Source organism: Schistocerca serialis, chromosome 3 (genome assembly GCF_023864345.2).
Source record: "Schistocerca serialis cubense isolate TAMUIC-IGC-003099 chromosome 3, iqSchSeri2.2, whole genome shotgun sequence".
NCBI classification, from domain to species: domain Eukaryota; kingdom Metazoa; phylum Arthropoda; class Insecta; order Orthoptera; family Acrididae; genus Schistocerca; species Schistocerca serialis.
Genome location: NC_064640.1, coordinates 700,516,689 through 700,541,037, shown reverse-complemented (window position 1 = coordinate 700,541,037; position 24,349 = coordinate 700,516,689). Strand labels below are relative to the sequence as shown.

Genomic DNA, 24,349 nt, shown 5'->3' with positions numbered 1-24,349 from the left:
GTGAATTCACATTTTTTACTAATGGACAGGGGTAAATCATTAACATATATTAAAAACAGCAAGGGTCCAAGGACAGATCCCTGGGGAACTCCATGCTGTATTTTGCCCCATTCAGAATCCACTAGATTAGAAGATCCTTTGTTGCAGCCATTTAGAACCTCCTTTTGTTTCCTGTCTTCAAGATATGATTTTAGTCAGTTATCTATAGGCCCATTGATTCCATAATGATAGGCCTTCTCCAAGAGTATCTTGTGGTTTACTCAATCAAAGGCCTTGGAAAGATCACAGAAAACACTAACTGGTGACTTCTTACTATTAATAGACTCCAAGACATCATTTGTGAGTGAGTATATGGCATGCTCTGTGGAAATCCCTTTTTGAAAGCCAAACTGTCTATCGTTAATAATATTAAGTTTATCAAGATGTGCCACAATCCTGTTATACACAGCCTTTTCAAGAACCTTTGAAAACGTTGTTAAGAGAGAGGCAGGGTAATAATTTTTGACATCTGTAGCATCGCCAGCCTTGAAAAGAGGCCTCACAATGGCATATTTCATTCTCTCTGAACAACTCCCTCATAAAGAGACGGGTTGCAAATATGAGCAAGTACTACACTTACATAATTCTGCAGGCCTTCAACAGTTTACTAGAGATGTTATCTATACCTGAAGATCCTTTACATTTCAACGAGTGAATTATTTTTTTAATTTCATTAACAGTTATGGGTGGTACATTTATATCATTAAAACTTTGTGGGAGGTTAAATTTCAGAATATCTGCAGCTTCCCTTAGATCACCACTGCAACCTATTTTTGAAGTGACGGTTAGAAATTGATTGTTAAATGTGTCTGTTATCTGTTTACTATCAGTTATTTCCAAATCATTGATTTTTAGGACAGCAGTTTTTACGTTGTCAGATAGTGCAGTACCTGTTTCCTTCTTTATTACATTCCAAATTGTTCTGATTTTATTATTTGAACAATTAATTTCAGATTCTATGCACATACCGGGTGATCAAAAAGTCAGTATAAATTTGAAAACTGAATAAATCACAAAATAATGTAGATAGGTACAAACTGACACACATGCTTGGAATGACATGGGGTTTTATTAGAACCAAAAAAATACAAAAGTTCAAAAAATGTCTGACACATGGCGCTTCATCTGATCAGAATAGGAATAATTAGCATAACAAAGTAAGACAAAGCAAAGATGATGTTCTTTACAGGAAATGCTCAATATGTCCACCATCATTCTGTGAACAGGACTGTAAAGCATGTCCGGAGTTATGGTGAGGCATTGGCATCGGATGTTGTCTTTCAGCATCCCTAGAGATGTTGGTCAATCACGATACACTTGCGACTTGAGGTAATGCCAAAAGCCAATAATCGCATAGACTGAGGTCTGGGGACCTGGGAGGCCAAGCATGATGGAAGTGGCGGCTGAGCACATGATCATCACCAAACGACATGTGCAAGAGATCTTTCACACATCCAGCAATAAGGGGTGGAGCACCATCCTGCATAAACATGATACGTTCCAGATGGTGTTTATCAGCCAGGCTGGAGATGATGTGATTCTGTAACATATCGACGTGCCTCTCACCCGTCATGGTAGCAGTTACAAAACCAGAATCACGCACTTCCTCGAAGAAGCTGCATTTGTCAATGGACCTTTACCCATTCGAATCCCCTTCCTATGGTGATAGGATTGTATCGCTGAACTAGCACATTCCCCATTTTGATAATACAGCTTCACTAAAAGTGCCTCTTCAGGTAACGTCAACATGCTGCGACTGCTGGTGCATCTGATTCTCTCTCTCATCACAGCTCCTTTTATACACGATTGTCATGCACAGTCACTGACGTTTTGCTGTCTAGTGCCATCTGTCAGACATTTTGTGAACTTTGTTTTTTTGGTTCTAATAAAGCCCCATGTCATTCCAAGCATGTGTGTCAATTTTTACCTCTCTATCTACATTATTCCGTGGTTTATTAAGTTTTCAAATTTATACTGTCTTTTTGATCACCCCGTACTTTTAGATTTTTTAATGACTTTAGTTAAAATTTTACAGTATGTCCTATAATTGTTCATCTGGAGGGGATTATCAGGATGATGACTGAATAGTTGCAACTGTTTACTCGCAAAATGTCACAATATCAAATAAAAGTTTATGTGATTAGTTTGTTAACATGCTGCTTATCCTACAACATACAGTTTTAAGAGGGTAAGCTACCACGCATAATAAGTTAAGGAAAAAGAAAAAAAGGAATTTCTAGCATTAAAAGACATATAACAAATATGAACTAATCTAGATGCTAAGATAAAATAACAAAAGTTAAATGCATTCCAAAAGCAAGTGAGGTAATAACTGTGCCAATGTGTAGTATCTGGTTTAATAGCCCCTCAAGTTAAAGTTATAAAAAAATGAATAGGTAGCATGCTAGTGAATGACAACATATAACTCTTTCCAATGAATTACCATGAATTCCAGTGAATATGCAATAAAACCAGTTTCAAGTGAATACCTATCTGCAAGAAGGGTAGCAGAAGTGACCGATGAAATTACTGTCCAATATCCATGATATCCATTTGTTACAGAATCTTAGAACATATTCCATCCCAAACATAATGAGGTACATTGAACACAATGACCTTCTCTGTGCCAACCAGAAAGGATTTTGGAAATATCAGTTACATGAACTCCAACTTGTACTTTTCTCACATGATGACAGAAATCTATGCATCAAGGCTATCAGGTAGATACAGTATATCTGTTTCCAGAAAGCATTTCTGATTATCAAACCTAAACTTATTAGTATTATCAAAAGTATCATCACATGGGGTATCAAGTGAAATTTGTGACTTTATTGAGAATTTTTTGTAGAGAGGGTGCAGCAAGTAACATTGGATGGAGAGTCATTGACAAATGTAGACTTAACTTCGTGTGTATCGCAGAGATGTGAGTTGGGCCCATTGCTGTTCATGCTGTTTATTCATGACCTTGTGGACAATATTAATACTAACTTCAGGTTTTTCTAAGATGATGCCATTACCTACAATAAAGTACAGACGGAATGAAGCTGCACAAACATTTAATCAGGTCTTAATAAGATTACAATTAGTGGACAGATTGGCAACTTGCTTCAAATGTTCAGAAACATAAAACTGTGCAATTCACAAAATGAAAGTAACATAGTAACCTATGACTGCAGTATCTATGAGTCACAGGTGAACTTAGTAAATTCACACAAATACCTGTGTTGGGACATGAAATGAAATGATCACTTAGGCTCAGTTGAGGGTAAAGCAGGCAGCAGACTTTGATTTGTGGACAGAATACTAGAGAAATGCAATCAGTTTATTAAGGAGATGGCTTACAAATCACTCATGTTACCCATCCTAGAATATTGCTCAAATGTATTGGACTCCTACCAAATACTGGATACTGAACATATATAAAGAAGGGCAGCATGAATGATCACAGGTTTGTATGACCCAGAGGAGTGTGTTACAGAGATTTTGAAATAACTGGCACACACTTGAAGTTGGACATAAACTATCCTGAGACAGAATCCTTACAAAGTTTCAAGGACCAGCTTTAAATGATAGCTTTAGGAATATACTAAAACCCATTACATATCATTCCCATAGGGATCGTGGAAACAATATTGGATCAATTACAGCACACACAGAGGTATTTTAACCAGTCATTCTTCCCATGCCCTATACATGACTGGAAAGGGGAAAAAAACTTATAACTGGTAAAATGGGATGCATACTCTGCCATGAACTTCACAGTGGTTTGCTGAGTACAGGTGTAGGTGTAGAAATAGAACTGTGGTGGAATGCAGACAGAAAATTATACACAGGAAAATGACACACAGTTGTTACAAGTTGGATCTGACTGCACCCAATTATAATCTGTAGACTATAGCAAATCTTATACTTAATGTATTTTCTAAGTGCTAAAAGAAAGTAGCATGTTGCATAAAACAAGCAGAGTGTAAAAATTGTTGCCCCTTTTGTCTTATTGAAGTCCAGAAGTATTGTCTGCAGATATATTCATGACAATGATCTGTATGCCAGGAAACTACCAGCACACATACTGTAAGGTAACAGGGGATAATATAGAGCTCTTTCAAGTAGTTCGTAATTTAAATTTAAAGCACAGCAACAGGAATAATACGTTGAGCTGGTGAATTTCAATCAAAATGTGTCATAGTGGAATTAAGCTATAAAGATATTTAGAACAACTGCAAAGTAAGTCGTTATTTTATTATGAAGACACCATTCAGTTTCTGTCTTTGTAGTGCCAGACAAATATTTGTATGTTTCATATTTCGTGCAAAGATGCCATTAAATAAAGGAAGAGGGTTGAAGTTGTGCCAAAACATGGAGTTATTCCTAATTATGTAATCTGATAGTGTGTCATAAATTAGTACTGATTTTAATTTTCCATGCAGAGTGAAAATAGTACAGTGCAAAATATATGGGAAAATACTTGCTTAGTGTTTTGATGAGCATTGTAGTTCTGTTGCATAGTGTTTTGTTTTTCTTTTAATTTCAATAAATTATAAAATCATTGTGATAAATGTGTGTAAAATTATATAATGTATTTATGTTTAAGTATTTAAATCTTATAAAAATTGTAAACAAATTTTGGTCATGTTTAGGGATTTTTTTGATTAATGTAGTGTCGCATGACCTGACTCAGAATGGGGGATATGAGCGGGAACAGGAGGTCTTTGGTCATTGTCCGTTGTGGTGGTAAGTTCAGAGCAGCAAAGTGCCACAAGTGTAAGCATGGACAACAGTGTATGTGAAGGAACGATGTGAAAGTGGTAGGTACAAGAAAATAAACCAGGTGTATGAACTGTACAGATTATTATTATCCAGATCGGATTTATTTGTGAACTTAAAAAAATGCATGCAAGTTAAAGTGTTTCTTTTGAATAAATGAGTTTCAATCTGAACTTATATATTGTACCTCATCTTCACAAGGCTGAGGTGTAGACAATGTGTATTGAATTCACTGCTGTTCAAAGGCTATCCAACATATGACTCAGTATTAAGGGTTCAAATGCAAGCGTTCACTACCAACCCACTTTGTAGATGATGCACATGAAAAATAGGTAGTGAACGAGCCCGAGTACAGATGCAATACCTCCTGCCATGTACCACTAATGTGTACAATGCTCTAGATCACATGTGAACTGCATTATGTAGCCACTGTTTCACCTGATGGATTTATTCCAGTTTACACTAGATAGATGTTTTCAGTCAGTGGAATGCAACTACCCATCCAATATCATTGATTTTGGAGTTACATGGAGGCAAAGCCATGTTTGCTGTTAAGGTGATATTTACCTTGGAAAATCTCAGCAATGAGAATGACATCTAAGGTCATTAATTTGCACAATAGCATAATTATTGTAAATACTGTACTAATGAATTTTGTATATGCTGCTCTAATGTATTTTGCAAATCTATATGTAATTTGTCAAAGGCCACAAATATACAGATTCAAAAAGTTGACATGTTTATCTTTGCTTGATCTTCATCTTTGGAATGAGTTATGTAATAGAAAATGGGCTTGCAACTCAAAAAGTAGATCATACAGTAATAAAAAAGATTATGGAAAAAGGCTAAAAAGTGTTTTGTTTAGTTAATACAATATACAAGCCAGAATGAGATTTTCACTCTGCAGCAGAGTGTGTGCTGATATGAAACTTCCCGACAAATTAAAACTGTGTGCCAGACTGAGACTCGAACTCGGGACCTTTGCCTTTTGCGGGCAAGTTCTCTACCAACTGAGCTACCCAAGCCCAACTCACGCTCCGTCCTCACAGCTATACTTCTGCCAGTACCTTGTCTCCTACCTTCCAAACTTTACAGAAGCTCTCCTGCATATTTAACACATCTTTAATTTCCAACTAATGAATACCATATGATGTATTTTTCAAAGATTTGTCTGCAGTTGCTGTTTTGGAAAATCTTTCAATTACATCAATGTTAAGAGAAGTATATCACATTGAATTCTACCTCTCATTTTTTTAACAGATGTTAATGAAAGTATAGACTTTATTCAAATGTTAATATACTTAGGATGGATTTCCATTGGTTATAAACTGGCTATTTTATGATAACACTGTATTTTAGTTAATCCATTTGAACAATACACACACTACACAATAAAAAGAAATATATAGATATAACCATTCTGCAGATGGAGTAGGTACTTGATTAACATTATCACGTAACATATATCAACATATGAAAAACAAAATTTGGGAGAAAGTAGAGCATTATTAAAAATTTCACATTCAAAGTTCTGAACTTTGAGCTAGTGCAAGTGGTAGACAGAGAAAGAGAATGAAGAGCATTTCATTTCAAAGCTTTCTGAATTGTCAGTTCTGAAAAGCACAATCTAGTTTTGGGAGTGCTCCTAGCAGCAGGAAATGCATGAAGGCCACATTTTAAACATTGTAAAATATACTTGCCACACCTTTTGTGATGAATTTGCTATAATCCTGTATGTCATATTCAGATATGCACCATGGCACCAGGCTGTTGCTGTGAAACACTTCAAATATTCTACCAACAGATCTGCATGGTCTGGCCACCCGAGGCTGGATGTGGTGGGCCACATGACTTTTGCACATGGCATGACATCTGCCGTGCCTTCTACTAGAGCTGTGCTCTTTATAAGTACAGTGCAGCAGACACTCGGTCTCATATTGTGTTCATACTTAATTGTCAGCAATTGCTTGTATCAGTACCTGGATTGTTTCAATATTTGTGTCTATGTTCTCAACTGCTGTTTGCTTGTATGTGGAAGAAGGATAAACTCTGGTTCATTGTGGTCATGCTGCTGTTTGTGTCTTACTGTATGATACAACTGGCAACGAGTATGCTGCTCACTTCCATGTACTTAGTCTTGGTTGTTCCCTTGGTTCTTCTGTCCGAGGAAGCAATGCTCCAATATCTGATCAAGCACAAGCAGGCTCTTATGGTTGCTCTCATGAACTTTCCAACCACATTGGCTACCACTTTTGACATAACTGATGCAAACAAGTGAAGGTATTTGTTTCTTTCTATGATTTCTCCTCAAATCTACCAGTTGTTGTGCCAGTTAGCCCTACTCGAGGAACCTGCATCACTTTCATTTGGAAAAATCTGTAAGTTGTTGTCAAATTATCACCATAAATGCATGCACATCACTGCAGCATCTGTAGATTTCTATTTTTGTCTTAAACAGCCCCACCAGTCCCACTGGGCTTGGGCGGTCCAACTCCATGGCATCATCTGCAAATGTCAATTTTTACCAGTGCTCATCATGACTCCTATGCTGATTCTATGGTCCATGACACTATCATTTGGTTGGCTCCTGAGAAGGAGGTTCCATCAACATGCATTACAAAGTGAAAATCGATTTTTGGCTGAAGTGTTAAATACTGCTCAATCTTTTGAGGTATCTCGTGCTGCAGGTGATCATACTGAGGCTTGGTGTGACATCACTGTGGTGGCCCTGTTCCTGCTCATCAGACATCAGTTCACACTTTGCCTATAGTGGTAGGCCTTGTTTCTGTCTTGCTACAACTATGAAATGCATTTTTGGCCTACCGCAAAGCACTGATCCACTCTTCCGGAATCTGATGGGGAAAGATCCTATTATTGATCAGGATGAAATCCTTTGTTGTCATTTAGGTGATAAGTGACAATATGCAGTGGAAGGGTTTGGTGTTACAGGTTCCGGAATTGCAGCTGCTATCACTGCCTATCTGGTTTTGCATTAAATTGTTCACCTCATTCAGCATGTTTGGCTGGACAGGACTCCAAGCAGGGCTTCTGATCCAGAATGAGATTTTCACTCTACAGTGGAGTGTGCCCGAGACTGTGCCTGAGACTCGGTTGGGCACACAGATTTAATCTGCCAGGAGGTTTCATATCAGCGCACACTCCACTGCAGAGTGAAAATCTCATTCTGGAAACATTCCCCAGGCTGTGGCTAAGCCATGTCTCCGCAGTATCCTTTCTTTCAGGAGTGCTAGTTCTGCAAGGTTCGCAGGAGAGCTTCTGTAAAGTTTGGAAGGTAGGAGATGAGATACTGGCAGAAGTAAAGCTGTGAGAACCGGGCATGAGTCGTGCTTCAGTAGCTCAGATGGTAGAGCACTTGCCCGCGAAAGGCAAAGGTCCCAAGTTCGAGTGTCGGTCGGGCACACAGTTTTAATCTGCCAGGAAATTTCACATCAGCGCACACTCCACTGCAGCGTGAAAATCTCATTCTGGAAACATCCCCCAGGCTGTGGCTAAGCCATGTCTCCGCAGTATCCTTTCTTTCAGGAGTGCTAGTTTTGCAAGGTTCCCAGGAGAGCATCTGTAAAGTTTGGAAGGTAGGAGACAAGATACATTGGTGGAGTGTTCTTTTCCCAAGGTGGAAGGGATGCTGTAACACTGCATCTAATACCTGGATATGCACCACAGCACAAGGCCACCAGCACACTTCATTTCGAATATTCCACCAATGCCATCTGCATGAGCCAGCCACCAGAGGCCGCTTGCAGAGGGCCACACGACTTATGCATACAACATGGCATCTGCTGCACAGTCTCCCCTTTATAAGCACAGTGCAGCAGGCACTTGCTCTCATATTGTGTTCATATTTACTCAGCAACTGCTTGTATCGGTACCTGGACTGTTTCTTACCTGGACTGTTTCTAAGTTTGTGTATATGTTCTCAACTGTTGTTTTCTTGTATTTGGGAGAAGAATAAATTTTGGTTCATTGTGGCTGTGCTGTTGTCTGTCTCTTACACTATATTAGAGAACCTTTTTGGCTTTGGTAAATTTCAGCGATATTACTGAATGAAATGTAGCTTAGACCCAAACTGACATGAGATACCTTTGCTCCATCATCCCAAAATGCACACTTAACAATAATGAACAATTCTGCTCAAGGCACCTCTTCTATTTGATAGCAAGGTGACTAATTTTAAAGCATTAATTTTTCAGCCCCTGAACTAACAACAATATGTGTATAATCTAGTTCTGAAATGAGACAGCCGGCCGAAGTGGCCGTGCGGTTAAAGGCGCTGCAGTCTGGAACCGCAAGACCGCTACGGTCGCAGGTTCGAATCCTGGCTTGGGCATGGATGTTTGTGATGTCCTTAGGTTAGTTAGTTTTAACTAGTTCTAAGTTCTAGGGGACTAATGACCTCAGCAGTTGAGTCCCATAGTGCTCAGAGCCATTTGAAATGAGACACAACTGTTGTTGAGAATTTTTAATGAGATATCCAGTATGGTATTCACAAGACAGAGTTGCAAAGAATGATGTATAAGAAGCAGACAGGCATAAACCAGGATTATGTGTCTGTGACAATTAGAATGTTCACTTCCAGTTCATGGCATTCCTACCCATTCAATAACTTCACTATCCATGAGATGGTCATAATAATTAAATCATAGCTAAAAAATGTGCATAAAACTTACCACTTAGTTTTGATCGTTGATTAGCTGACTGATGTAGGTGATAAACAATGCATGCATTGCCGACAACAATCAGAAATGTTGGAATCCATGTCGAAATGGAAATAAACAAATATGTGGAATTACTCCAGTTTTCTGACCTCCCAACTTTGCTACATGATGCATACTCATACACGGCATCTTGTTCAAAGCCTAAAACGCCAGATACCAGCAAAGCCACAAGTTACTTTATATATATTGATTATTTTGATGTACATAATATCTTATGTATCACACACTTAAACAATTTATTATACAAATTTTAACATGCCTGCGGACCACATTTGTAGATTGTATACTCAGAACATGTAAAGGAATTATTATTATTGGATGCTATTATTTAATTAAACAAACACATGCATGGTGCTTTTATTTCATACATGACTGATATAAAAATTACACATTTTAATAAATATTGATGGAAAAAAATTGTGATCAATACATCTGTCAGTATACAGGGTGTCCCAGGAGGAATGGTCAATATTCAAGGAGATTACAGCAACAAGCATTTGAAGCAAAACGTCTAGTAAACATGGATCTGAAGTACATACCTTAAGAGTGAAACACATTTGTTTTGCATAAAATGTGAAACTACCTCCCCCCAAATTATCAAAAACACAGAGCTTACAATAGAAGAGATCTGTTTCACAGTATTGAAGACGAATTCCTGCAATTGCCTCAATATTGATCACTCCTCCAGGGACACCCTGTATGTAACACAATGGGACAGCAATAATAATAATAATAACAGAGGAAATAAGGATAAAGTTGCCAGATTGGGAAAAGTGGCCACTGCTTATATGATGTTTTCAACTATGTTGCTTCCTACTGAGAAGTGACCAGACTAGGTTCGAGGCACCATTAGTGTTGTCCGTGACACTGACAAAGGAAGCTTGCTCTGTTATTTTTCCGTGAAAATGTTTAAGTTTTTCAATCATTTCGTGTAAGGTAAGTCACTCATATTACTTTAACTGCTTCACTGTTATGTAAGGCAATAGGTTTTGTGATACCACAGCCCGCACAATTTCTTTTAGTTTACAAATATGTCATTCTCATTTCCTTTGGTTGTATTGTTTCATGTGTGAACCACTGATATAGCTAATCAGGAAAACTGATCATGCTACAAGTTGGGAAAAGTGGTCAAAGTGGCCACTTTTCCCCACAGATGGCCACTATTCCTGACAATTCATTTTATATCTGTTTATCCAAAGAGTTTTATCTAATTCCATATTATATGCATAGTATAACAACCGAAATTAAAACATTACAAATCATTTTATACTCAAATCTAATATCCGTTATTCTGCTCTTCTGCAAGGGTTTGGAAGAGCTTCAAGATACCACGAAAATACATCTTTTAAACAGAGCAACAAACATGGGACCCTGTTGTGATGAAAAACCCAATTGAAGAAGTAGAGAATGATAACACGCCTTTTTTGGCAGTAGAAAAACAATTCAATATCCTATGTAATACACTAAAATGAAGAGTTCTAAGGAAAAACAGAGATGAAAATAGCAGTAAAAATGTTATGGAGAGCTTAAGGGCAGTGTTCAGTGAAGAACAAGAGCAAGAAATCCTTAATTACATTTTTTAAATGGAAAAGCAATTTTATGTAATTACAATTAATTAGCAATCTGGTTGACAGAGCGTAACAAAATATGACATTGTTCCAACAACAAAGAGTCTGAAATGGCAGACAAAGTCTGGATGGTGTGCTTTAGAGAAAGCAATCCTAATATTAATCTTAGTAAGCAGAATCTTCCACTATGGTTAGAGCACAATCATATGACAAGATGACCATACACAAGTTTTCTGATATCCTTAAAACATTGTAAGATAAATGATTTCATCCTGCACATCTTATTAATATTGAAGGAAGTTGGTCTTCTGACAGTTCAGCCCAAGAACAGCAAAGTGTCTGAACTCAAAGGAAGACAATAAGTTGGAGCCAGTTTTTGCTGTTGACTTTTGTAGTGTGCATGTCTTCAGAAGGAAATTTCATTTCCCCTTTTGTAATTGTCCCTATGTGAAGAGTGAAGGTTGAACTTAAAAATAGGGCCCCACCAGGAACTGAATTTGCATTGCATGCCACCCTAGCGATTGGATGCAAAGTGAACAGTTTTTAAAATATACAACATCATCTGCTCAGCAGCCAGTTCTACTAATCTTAGATGTTCACTCCACCCATACTAGGAACATAGGTTTTATTTATAATGCCAGAGAAAGTCATACAACTGTTGTGTGCTTGCTCCCACACTGTAGCCACAAACTTCAATCTTTGCGTGTGGCATTTATGTCTCCTTTTGAAACCTTCCACATACAAGCTTGTGAAACATTTCTTCACAATAGTCCAGAAATAATTATTACACTGTTTCAAGTAAGTGCACTCATGCAGCCACTCCAATGATAGCAAAAGTGTGCAATTTTTCCTCTAGATCCTAATGTGTTTACAATTGCAATCTCTACTGCAGCTACTGCCTTTGGATGGGGAAACACATACTGTGCCTTGTTCAAATATTGGTTCTTTTTACTGTGAAAATGCTGAGTCTTCTTGCAATGCTGGTCCCTCTGGGCACCAGACCACTGTGTCATCTTCAAAGAGGCCTACTGGTTCATTTATGGGACCAACTTAAGAGCTGTCTTCAAGTGCAGGCTGCCTTCAGATTATAGGTTATAAGCCTTCTCCAAGAGAAGGTTCCCCTCTGTGTCTGATCACTGAAGAATGTCCCTCTGAGTATGCAATATGTGGGTTCTACATAAGCCCAAAGGATGTAAAACTTCTGCCTAAGAAACAATGTGTGAATCAAAGACAAACTATGAGTAAGAAAGGAGAGACTGCCATAATCACTTCAAACCCTTATAAAAATGTGTTGGCTGAAGCTAAAATAAAGAAAGATGAAGAACTTTTAAGGAAAAAATGAAGTTCAAAGAAAACCAAACAGATGAGGCCGATATCCTACAAGGCAACACAAAACAAAGGAAAAAAGCTAAAAGTGGGACCAAATGCTGAAAAAGTTTCTGCTAAAAAGAAACTTTTTCAAGAAGAATGGAAGAAGAAAAATCCACTGATGAGGACAGTGGCACAGATTGCTTTTACTGTAAGGTAGCATTTCCTGGATCTAAAGAAAATGAAGTATGGATAAGATGTTGGAGTTATAAATGCTGAGCTCATGAACTGTGGGTTGAATGTGACGAGGATGATGACAACTTCACTTGCGAGTTTGTACATGACTTAATATTACTCCTGAGTGGACGAATTGTGACTGAATTAGACTGAAATAGTAACCCACAGTTAGTCACTGATTTCTCTATTTACATCATTAGGAATAATTAATACTACTCATTTATTGATCTTTTTATGCCGGCAATGTATTCCAACACATTTCCTTCTCTTTCATATTACTGTTCTTTTAATAATAGTCACTGGTGAAATAAAAACTATAAGCCTACCCATGCTTTTAAACTTAACAGTCTATGTGGGAATGGTGGCAAAGGACTGGCCAATTTATCCCATTAGGTAAGTAAAATTGGCCATTATGGAAGCATTCACAAAAACGTTTATACATCTTAGAACATATACTTTTACCTTAGCTATAAATACTTGGTATATGCCACAAGCTTCTGTTAATAGCCATGGTTTCATGAAAATTCAATTTCACTTAGAGTGGCCACATTACCCCACCTTCCCCTAATAATAATAAATGATTTACCAACACTTAAAGACAGAATAAATTGTATAATAATCTTACAAGCTTATGTTTTCTTGATCTCATCAAGAAAATAATTTTGCTTGTATGCATTCTCTAGAACTACACTACATTTGGATTTATTTGGTGTATTGGCATCTTATCTCTCCCGTAAATGACTATAAACTGCATGGTGGAGGTTGGTGTGCCATTATTAGTTGCTTTCTGTGTTCCATTTCCAAAGGAGTGATGGGAAATTACATTCTCTACTCTGCTAATCTACATTCTGTTGCTAATACGGCCCCTGTTATGTCCTCTGTTAACATAATTCACATTTGACTTTAATACCAGTAAACTGAAACTTATCTGTTAATCTATATTCTAATTGGCATGATATCCCGTGTGAAGAGGGTGAGCTGTGTTTCAGACAGTGATTCATTAAAAGTCCTTATTGATTATTGGAGAGAAGCAATTCTTTTTTTTTTTTTTTCAGGAATATCATAATAATGGACTTCAAAAATGTTTCAGACAAATAATAGGGATGTTGATCTATAATGTTGAGTTGTTGTTCTGTACCCTTCTCCTGAAGGGATGTGATTTCTTACTGTCTTTCATCAACTAAGTGAGGTGGCATATTTCAACTAATGAAGTAAGACATTAGTTAAGAAACAGGATTTATATTCAAAGTACGTGCTTTTCAATCCATATCTGGTCATTCTGATTTAGGTTATCTGGAAGTACATGAATCATTGTAGGAAACTGCTGGGATGCTCCTCTTAGTCTGAGCTTGTGCTCTGCCTATGCTGATCTTGATATAAATTGGATGTTAAACTCTTTCATTTGTGTGGCTGTCTGTGGCATAAGGGTTTAGTACAAGTGAAGGTGAAGTCTGTGACACAAACTTGTGACTGGACTATCGGCATCACTACAGGTAGGGAGCAGTCTTTTCATTTTCATGGCACTATGAGGGGAAGGGGCCCCCACACCCAGTCAGCCTTATGCACTGGGAAAGATTCCATACTCATTTTGTCAGCAGTCTGAGTGGACCTGGGGATTTCCTGAAGGGACTGGAACAATAAAAAATCCATGCCCCTCACTAGAATTGAATCAAAGATCTCCAGTGCTGAAGTCCAGTGGTCCACCCACCAGACCACCACAGTCATACTTAGTGGTATAATACACATACAAAACAGGCTAGTTGCATAGTGTATCCAATGTAGAACCCAATAAAAAGTTCCTGCAGGGCCATGTGAAACAGTTTCAATTTCTTTTCAACATTAGGGGGGCTTGTTTTGCCTTCTTCCAATGAGAGTTGTTGCAGCCATCAGTTGGTAACAATGGATGATCTTTTTGCACGAATAAATGTTTGAAGTAGAATTTATGATTTTTCACTTTTCTTTCCTTCAGTGGGTTCTCAAAACACAAGTAGGTTATGTTACTTATGCATAAATGTCAACTAATCTGTAAACCCAGTTACCAGGACATCAGGAGCAGCGATAGGAGCAGTATCACTTTTGACAATATGTACTCTAAGTCATTAAGTAACACTATATTCCCTTTATTAGGCTGTTTTTATCAGACTGAAGTATATACATCTAACACAATTAGCTAGTTTCACTCTCTATGGTCATTCTCATGTGATAAATATATCCAGATTACTTAGAAAATTGCACATAGATGCTGAGTAAAAGGAAGAAGACATCATTCAATCATTTTCCACAGGCTATGGACCCCAGTTCTCTGAAATTATTAAAAATCCTAGATCATATTTAATATTACATTGGAAAGTTCTTGGTGAAATATAAATTACAGATAGAGTAAAGGTAATGGCACAGAGTAAATGACACTGGTGAGCTCATCCTGGTGTGGGCATGGGAAGTTGTGTGTGGCACAGGATTAAGTAGAAGAGTGTGTCAGGAGAAGATTTAGATAAAAGAAAGTAAGAGGGACACTGTGGAGAGGAAGGAGTGAATTTTGAATAATGGAGTGAAGTGGGAGGCATGGGAACAAGAGTGGAGCTGAGTGTGGAGCAGGGACTAGTGGAGACTGCATAATTCAGTGATGCTGGTGGTTCCTATGAGAGCTGGGAGGGGGGGGGGGGTGAGTGGGGTGAGGAACAATCCAGGTGGAATGGGTTGTAAAACAGCCACTGAAGTCAAGCATGGTGTGCATTTGACGAATGTTGCGTCGTGTATTCCACAGGGATATGACCCAACTGGTGAAGAGATGGGAGTAGATATGGATATGGCATAAGCATGGGGCAGGACATTTTCTAGAATGGGTGAGGTGAAATATCACTTTGGGAGAGATGAGAATGATTGTGGGAAGGATGTTACTCATTTATAGCCACAATAATGAGTATCTGAAGCCCAGGCAAAGGATGTGGTTAAGTTGTTCCAGTAAAGTATGATATTGGGTAATGAAGGTGGTACTCCTTTGGTACTGGTTTGTGGGGCTTGGCTGGAGAACCATGCTGTGTTATATCTCTGACATGAGACTATTTCAGCTAGTTCCTGTGTCAAAGTACAGCCATATAATGACCAACAGATGACAATGAAAGTGTTATTAGCAGTAGCATGACATTATTATGGTTTGAATAATACAAGCATGATATTTCAGTCAACTGCAGTGCCAGTTGAAACAGCATCATATCAAAATGAATGTTCCTTTATGTAATGCTTGGCACAAACACAGACTGCAGTGTGTTACATTCTAAGCAATGTGTTCAGCAACTTAGATCTGTGTGAGTGAATAACAGAAGTGCATTGCCTTGTTTTATTGTACAAAGGAATGTTTGCTACTCTTTATTATATCATGGTCACATTGAACAGAGATCGTCGGTAAAATGTAAATGTTAGGCACAATTAAAGTATCATATAAATGTCATATTGTTTTCACAAACTTTAATACAAAACAATAATGATAAATCATGTGTAACTATAAGTACAATCAAACAACTGAAAATCCAGGATGAAATAAAAATAATATTATGAAAAGGGTAAAGTGATAGTCAACACGTAAAGGAAATGTTGAGTCGCAGACAGTCACAACAAAAATACTGCTGTATTTGTGAACTTTTGTCCAAAATGCCTTCCTTTAAAAAGAAGACACAAAAATTCACACAAGAAAACTCACACACACGTGACCACTGTCTCTGGCCATTGGCCTCGGTGGTCAGAGACAGTTGTTATGTGGGTGTGAGAGTTGACTTGCGTGGATGTGTGTGCCTTTTCTATTTTAGAAGAAGGCCTCTTGGCTGAAAACTCAGCTGTATAGCAGTTTTTTGTTGTGCCTGTCTGCAACTCAACATGTCCTGTCTGTGGCATGCAGCAATTAATCCTATTCTTAAACACAGGTGCAGCAGAGATATTATTTTATTGGCCACTACACATACAGATGTATGAACAAACATATTCTACTTCATATCACAGGTCTAAGAAACACATTTAATATGCTAACAAACCTTGGGTCTTTAACCTGGCAAGATTCAGCAAAAATACCACAAGTCCAACAAGAGTGGTAACAAAAATTGCAGGTCGAATTCTGCAGATAGAATATGAATGCATAGGCCATCGGATCATTAACAGTCTTTCAAAGGTAAGTGCAACAACAAGCCATGCTGAATAATGAAAGAAAAGACCTGATGTTATTCTGTGGCATATACAAAGCCATCCGTGTTCCTGAAAGAATAGAAAACGTTATAAAATGATGATACCATACATTTAGTGAAAATATATTGAGTCTGTTTATTTATGTAGGTGTACAATACTAATGTGTACAAAAATAATACCACTATATCTAACACATAACCTCATCTGACATGAAACATTTACATTGAAACTTCCTGGCAGATTAAAACTGTGTGCCTGACCGAGACTCGAACTCGGGACCTTTGCCTTTTGTGGGAAAGTGCTCTACCATCTGAGCTACCGAAGCACGACTCACGCCCAGTACTCACAGCTTTACTTCTGCCAGTATCTCGTCTCCTACCTTCCAAACTTTACAGAAGCTTACCTGCGAACCTTGCAGAACTAGCACTCCTGAAAGAAAGGATACTGCAGAGACATGGCTTAGCCACAGCCTGGGGGACGTTTCCAGAATGAGATTTTCACTCTGCAGCAGAGTGTGCACTGATATGAAACTTCCTGGCAGATTAAAACTGTGTGCCCGACCGAGGCTCGAACTCGGGACCTTTGCCTTTCGCGGGCAAGGGCTCTACCATCTGAGCTACCGAAGCACGACTCACGCCCGGTACTCACAGCTTCATATCAGTGCACACTCCGCTGCAGAGTGAAAATCTCATTCTGGAAACATCCCCCAGGCTGTGGCTAAGCCATGTCTCCACAGTATCCTTTCTTTCAGAGTGCTAGTTCTGCAAGGTTCGCAGGAGAGCTTCTGTAAAGTTTGGAAGGTAGGAGACGAGATACTGGCAGAAGTAAAGCTGTGAGTACTGGGCATGAGTCGTGCTTCGGTAGCTCAGATGGTAGAGCACTTGCCCGCGAAAGGCAAAGGTCCCGAGTTCGAGCCTCGGTCGGGCACACAGTTTTAATCCGCCAGGAAGTTTCATATCAGCGCACACTCCACTGCAGAGTGAATATCTCATTCTGGAAACATCTCCCAGGCTGTGGCTAAGCCATGTCTCCACAGTATCCTTTCTTTCAGGAGTGCTAGTTCTGTAAGGTTCGCAGGAGAGCTTCTGTAAAGTTTGGAAGGTAGGAGATGAGATACTGGCAGAAGTAAAGCTGTGAGTACTGGGCATGAGTCGTGCTTCGGTAGCTCAGATGGTAGAGCACTTGCCCGCGAAAGGCAAAGGTCCCGAGTTCGAGCCTCGGTCGGGCACACAGTTTTAATCCGCCAGGAAGTTTCATATCAGCGCACACTCCACTGCAGAGTGAATATCTCATTCTGGAAACATCTCCCAGGCTGTGGCTAAGCCATGTCTCCACAGTATCCTTTCTTTCAGGAGTGCTAGTTCTGTAAGGTTCGCAGGAGAGCTTCTGTAAAGTTTGGAAGGTAGGAGATGAGATACTGGCAGAAATAAAGCTGTGAGTACTGGGCGTGAGTTGTGCTTCGGTAGCTCAGCTGGTAGAGCACTTGCCTGCGAAAGGCAAAGGTCCCAAGTTTGAGTCTCGATCGGGCACACAGTTTTAATCTGCCAGGAAGTTTCATATCAGCGCACACTCCACTGCAGAGTGAAAATCTCATTCTGGATACATTTACATCATACTTCTTTTTTTTACAGAGTAACAATAATGTGTTTTCCTTTTTTGACTTTCAACTTCCTTTAACCTGTATTTCAACTCTTTATGCAAGAGAGATGGCCACATAAAATCAATGAGCAATAAAACTGACACATAAAGAATACATGAAGAATCAATACATGAAGAAACAGAGGACATTTTCAGAAATGTCATCAGTCAACAATTTCTTTTGAATATAACCTTAAGAACAATTGAATTAGATTCCCCTACCTAACGGTGCATAGCAATCCTAATTGTCCTGATGATACCAAAGATATGGAGAGACATGATGAAAGTGGGAAGCCACTGTGATTCATTACAGTTCAGCCACTGCACACAATAGAGATTTGCCTAGATGGGTTGAAGGTGCATGTATCTCACTCAGTGGTGCCCCACAAAGGCTTAATAAAACCAAAGGCAAGGTGACAGGAGGAAACTTGCCAGGAGGAAGGGGGGGAGGGAACAAGAAATATTTCTCGAACAATTTCAAAACAATTCAGGAACAACTGGGTAATTTATTGCCTTGTGGAACATACTGAGCACTTGAAGGTTGCTACAAGTGAACTATTTGATGCACAGACAGTGGGTTCCTCTATTTTACATTGCTGAGAGGTAATGGTAGACCTCTCATGAGTTACATGTTATCTCGTATAAGCATGCCTCAGACTTGAATAACTCCACCACTTGTCAGACTCTTTTCTTCAGAATGTTTCAGGTTTTTTTTTTTTTATTGAACCACAATGATACATTTCAATTTTTATCATTTAAATTCAGCAGATTTTTACATAATTCTCTACATAATATGTTTTCTTAGTTCTGAAAAGTAATTAACAGTAACTTGCAGTGTGTTTAATACTAATACTTCTGAATATTTGCAAAATGTGTCCTAAGAATCCACCTTTCTGTTCCAATGTCACTGAAGATAAGATAAACATTATTAATGGGAGAAGTACATGAGAGAATGCCATTACAAGCTTTTACATATCTAATTACTATTAAAAACAGTCTTGATCACGATTTATTTAACACGGTGACCGGTTTCGACCACTACTGTGGTCATCTTCAGACCATTGAGTAGGAACCCCTTTCTGTTGGAGAATCACAACCAACAGAAAGGGGTTCCTACTCAATGGTCTGAAGATGACCACAGTAGTGGTCGAAACCGGTCACTGTGTTAAATAAATCGTGATCAAGACTGTTTTTAATAGTAATTATTTACAAGACATTGATCACTGCTGTTCCCGTAATGCATTCAAAAGTAATTTTACATATCTCTTTCTTTATTAGATTAGCCAGTTCTTGTTATTACATGATTATGAACATGGGTAAAATGTCCCTCAAAGTCTTTGTCTGTCTATGCCATACTACTCTGTTAAGGAAACTGCATACATTTGGCATCAGGGGGAATAAAGCCAGTCAATAAAATCATTTACAGAAAACAGAGAACAAAGTGTAGAATTAAGATCCAATGTAAATAATAAAATGGAGACCTTTTACTCTGATTTTCAAATGGTAAAGTATGGGATAGCACAAGGCTCAATATTTGGTCCACTAATGTTTATTGTATGTAAATGACATCACAGCATCAGTGAAAGAAAATGTAATCATGTATGCAGATGATGCATCCCTCATTGGAAATAGTAGCTCAACAAATGATTTATAAACAAGAACTATCTACATCTACATCTACATCCATACTCCGCAAGCCACCTGACAGTGTGTGGCGGAGGGTACCTTGAGTACCTCTATCGGGTCTCCCTCCTACTCCAGTCTCGTATTGTTTGTGGAATGAAGGATTGTTGATATGCTTCTGTGTGGGCTCTAATCTCTCTGATTTTATCCTCATGGTCTCTTTGCGAGATATACGTAGGAGGGAACAATATACTGCTTGACTCTTCGGTGAAGGTCTGTTCTCGAAACTTCAACAAAAGCCCGTACTGAGCTACTGAGTGTCTCTCCTGCAGCGTCTTCCACTGGAGTTAATCTATCATCTCCGTAACACTTTCGCGATTACTAAATGATCCTGTAATGAAGCGCACTGCTCTCTGTTGGATCTTCTCTATATCTTCTGTCAACCCTATCTGGCACGGATCCCACACCACTGAGCAGTATTCAAGCAGTGGGCGAACAAGCATACTGTAACCTACTTCCTTTGTTTTCGGATTGCCTTTCCTCAGGATTCTTCCAATGAATCTCAGTCTGGCATCTGCTTTACCAACGATCAACTTTATATGATCATTCCATTTTAAATCACTCCTAATGCGTATTCCCAGATAATTTATGGAATTAACTGCTTCCAGTTTCTGACCTGCTATATTGTAGCTAAATGATAAATGATCTATCTTTCTATGTTTCTATGTTTCATGGACATAGAAAGGGGAAATAAATATTTAAGTGAAAACAATTGATTTGTAAATGTAAAGAAAAGATTTGTGAATGTAAAGGAAACATTTACATGGAAATACTAGAAAAGGCAACAACAAGTGAAAAGAAACTAAATATAAGACTTACGAACACAATGCTAGGAGATGTTGACAACGCAAGTTCGTGGGATTGAAAATAGGCAGACTTATGAAAGGAAAATCATATACAAAGATCAGGTCAAAAATAAGCAGCAGTGTATTTTTAATAAAGAAAAAGTTCCACACAGCTGATGTAGCTACACTCTGAAAGATGTACTATGAACTAATTCATCTACATATATCATTCTGCATAATAATATGGCATAGGGCAGCAAATGAGCATATGAACATATTGCTGAAACTGGAAAAAAAGCAATCAGATGTACTGGAAACCTATCACCAAGAGAGTCTTGTAAAATAAAATTTAAAGAATATTAAAGAACATAAGATAATGACCATACCATCTATGTGTATATTTGAAACTATCTTGTGTCCCACATTAAATTGTACACCAATGCTAAACAGAGAATTACACAATTACACCACCCAACTAGTTGATAAAGACCCTACTAAATCAGAGTGCTTATTATATAACATATTACTGAGCAGTTTAAAAATATAAAAGCAATACCAGTTTTCAAAACAAAACTAAGAGAGTACTTGAAAACAGCATGTTTACACAGTGTAAAACAATATTTTGAGAGCAGTCCAAAAGAATCAGAAAGATTCTACAGTACTAAAGCAGTAGCTTGAGAGCTATGTTACATACACTGTGTCAAAGAAAAGTAAACTTGGAAATTTTCCGTATGTCTCATTAATTACAGCAGAAAGTGGAATTGGTCTCCTACAAGCAATAAATTAAATTAATATTAATTGTTTTGCCTATGTTTTCATTAGTTTTTACATATACATGTAAATCTATTGCAAAATAATAATAAATGTGCTAAAATTGTAATTTGTACTGTAGCTGAAATTGTAAATGCACACTGATGCATCCAATATTGCTCTAAACAGTGACCAAAGGATGGATAAATAATTAAACATTTTTTAAAATTCACTGACTGGAATCTAACAGTCAAAAGATCCATGAAACTTTTGAGCATCTGGAACACACTCTTGTTAGGTTTGCAACTGTAAGTCTATAACTTGTGAAGATAAGTTTTTTCTATTTTTATTTCTTTGAAATGTTGTTTCAAACAATATTATGAGAAAAGACAGCTCACCAAATATTATGCATGTGGCACTGAGCAGTAAACACACAAATTGTCTTGATGAGGCTGATAGTTTTATTTGGGCATATCATACCAAGTTACTTAGCACCAATTATAAAATCATATGAGACAAATTTGGTACAAAGGGGCAATACATAAAGAAAAGTCAATGATGATGATGATAAATGATGGCAGTGATGAGTTTTTTGAGCCCATGACGTATCCATATTTAGCACTTGTTCTAAAATCCTTGAGAGATAAATGCTGTGAGAAAGGATACATTTGTTTTAAAAGTATGATAAAAATTGGAATTTCCCAGACCTGGAGTGAATCTACAAGGCAGATTAATGAGGCTGGCTATTACACTGACCAGCCTGAGAGTGGTTTTTAGGCAGTTTCCCAAACTCATTTAGTCAAATTCTGGGCTGGTACCCAATTTATGCCTGAGAAAATATGATACATAAATGGTTAAAAAACGATAACACACAGAATGATGTTTACACAATTCATAGACAAGTGCCACATGGTTTCCCTTGCTTAGGTAACTGACAACTGAAGAGACATGAAAGGCATACAGCTGATCCCCATGCAAAATTTGATTAACATCAAAAAGAAAAAGAAGAAAAGATAAAAATTTAAATTTTATTTGAGAAAGATCTAATAGAGTGAAGTTGAAAAACATACATAGATAATCACTGGACTAAAAAAGGTAGTCGTCCACTCTGGAACACATTACAACCTCCAACCTAAATGCTTAGGACAGAGTCCAAACACAACACATAATATTTAAAGCTTCAACACATTAGTATCTTCATCAGCTTCACCGAGCGAGGTGGCGCAGTGGTTAGCACACTGGACTCGCATTCGGGAGGATGATGGTTCAATCCCGCGTCCGGCCATCCTGATTTAGGTTTTCCGTGATTTCCCTAAATTGCTCCAGGCAAATGCCGGGATGGTTCCTCTGAAAGGGCACGGCCGACTTCCTTCTCCATCCTTCTCTAATCCGATGGGACCGATGACCTCGCTGTTTGGTCTCTTCCCCCAAACAACCCAATTCATCAGCTTCAACAGAAGACAACTCACTGGAGTATGATGCCATCTTTTAGTGGATAGTACCCTATTGAGATATCCATCAGGGTGAATTTTCCACATTAAGGTGACTGGTATGAGGCACACCTTGATCATATGCTTTGTTTCTAATGTACTGTCACTCATCGCCAGTCACCTCTCTTTTCACAATGGAATGGGTCCTTGACTTAACAATAAGATTCTATGCAGCATAGGAATGACATTCTATGGACTATGGCATACTATGGTATATTCCTTGGGAAGTCATTTTTGGTTGCTCATTTTCTTGAAATTCTACATATCTTTGTGACCAACAGAATGATAAAAATACAAAAAATGGGTCAAATTAGTTGAATCACAAAAAATTGTAGGACAGTACAAAAGCACACATCACAGTCGATCTCTCATTCAGTAAGTGAAAAATCACAAAACAGCTAGGTACTGCCTACTGAAAATGAATTTCTGGCAGAAACATCAGAGAACCAACATACTCATTGTGCATCAGCAGCATTTCAAAAGGCGCAGAAAACACAGGAGGACCATTTGTAAACATACAACCTCATGATAATTAGATAATCTATCATGTTTGACAATGCTTTACATACCCTCACCTGATATGGCAAGAGGTGGGAACATCTAAAGCAGCCAGGGACACTGTCAAACATGAGTGTATCGGTGGTCCAGATGTTACGATGTAGGGAGGCATAATGATGGATGGGCATACTGAACTCGAAATCTTTGAAAACAGTACACTCACTGGTCACCATACTCTGCCATGTGCATATTTACAGGAATGCATTTGGCTCTGCTTTCATTTTTATGAATGACAATACCCAGCCACATTGAACTATGCAGGTGGAGGAGCTCTTGGAGCAAGAGGATATTCTGTGAATCCCATCAAGAACATGTGGGATGCATTGAAAAGACATACTGCAGCATGACCACATGCACCGATGACCATCCAGCAGTTGTCAACTGTGCTGATGCAGGAATGGAATGCCAAGCACAAGAACTCCTTACCAACCTTGCACCAGCTTGAGAGTACATTGAAGACCATGCACAGCCATCCATGGTGATCACACGCACTATTAAGAAGCATGTCCCACCCTTTGTTATGTTCAGGGGACCTTCATGAATAATGGGGACTTCAGTATAATTATTGTGTTTGCATAAAAGTGTCATTTCTGTTTGTCTCATTACATTATTTCTCTCAG

General features: G+C 38.3%; 1 protein-coding gene across 2 annotated transcripts in view; it reads right to left on the bottom strand.

Moving 5' to 3' along the window:
• The window catches only part of LOC126469560 (uncharacterized), a 335,049-nt gene that overhangs the window by 15,323 nt on the left and 295,377 nt on the right, over nucleotides 1-24,349 (bottom strand). For both annotated transcript variants that reach the window (XM_050096680.1, XM_050096681.1), the window contains exons 5-6: nucleotides 16,678-16,894; nucleotides 9,492-9,680 (exon numbers count right to left, since the gene is read on the bottom strand). In XM_050096680.1, the coding sequence (XP_049952637.1) occupies nucleotides 9,492-9,680; nucleotides 16,678-16,894 (406 nt within the window). The remainder of the gene's footprint in view (nucleotides 1-9,491; nucleotides 9,681-16,677; nucleotides 16,895-24,349) is intronic.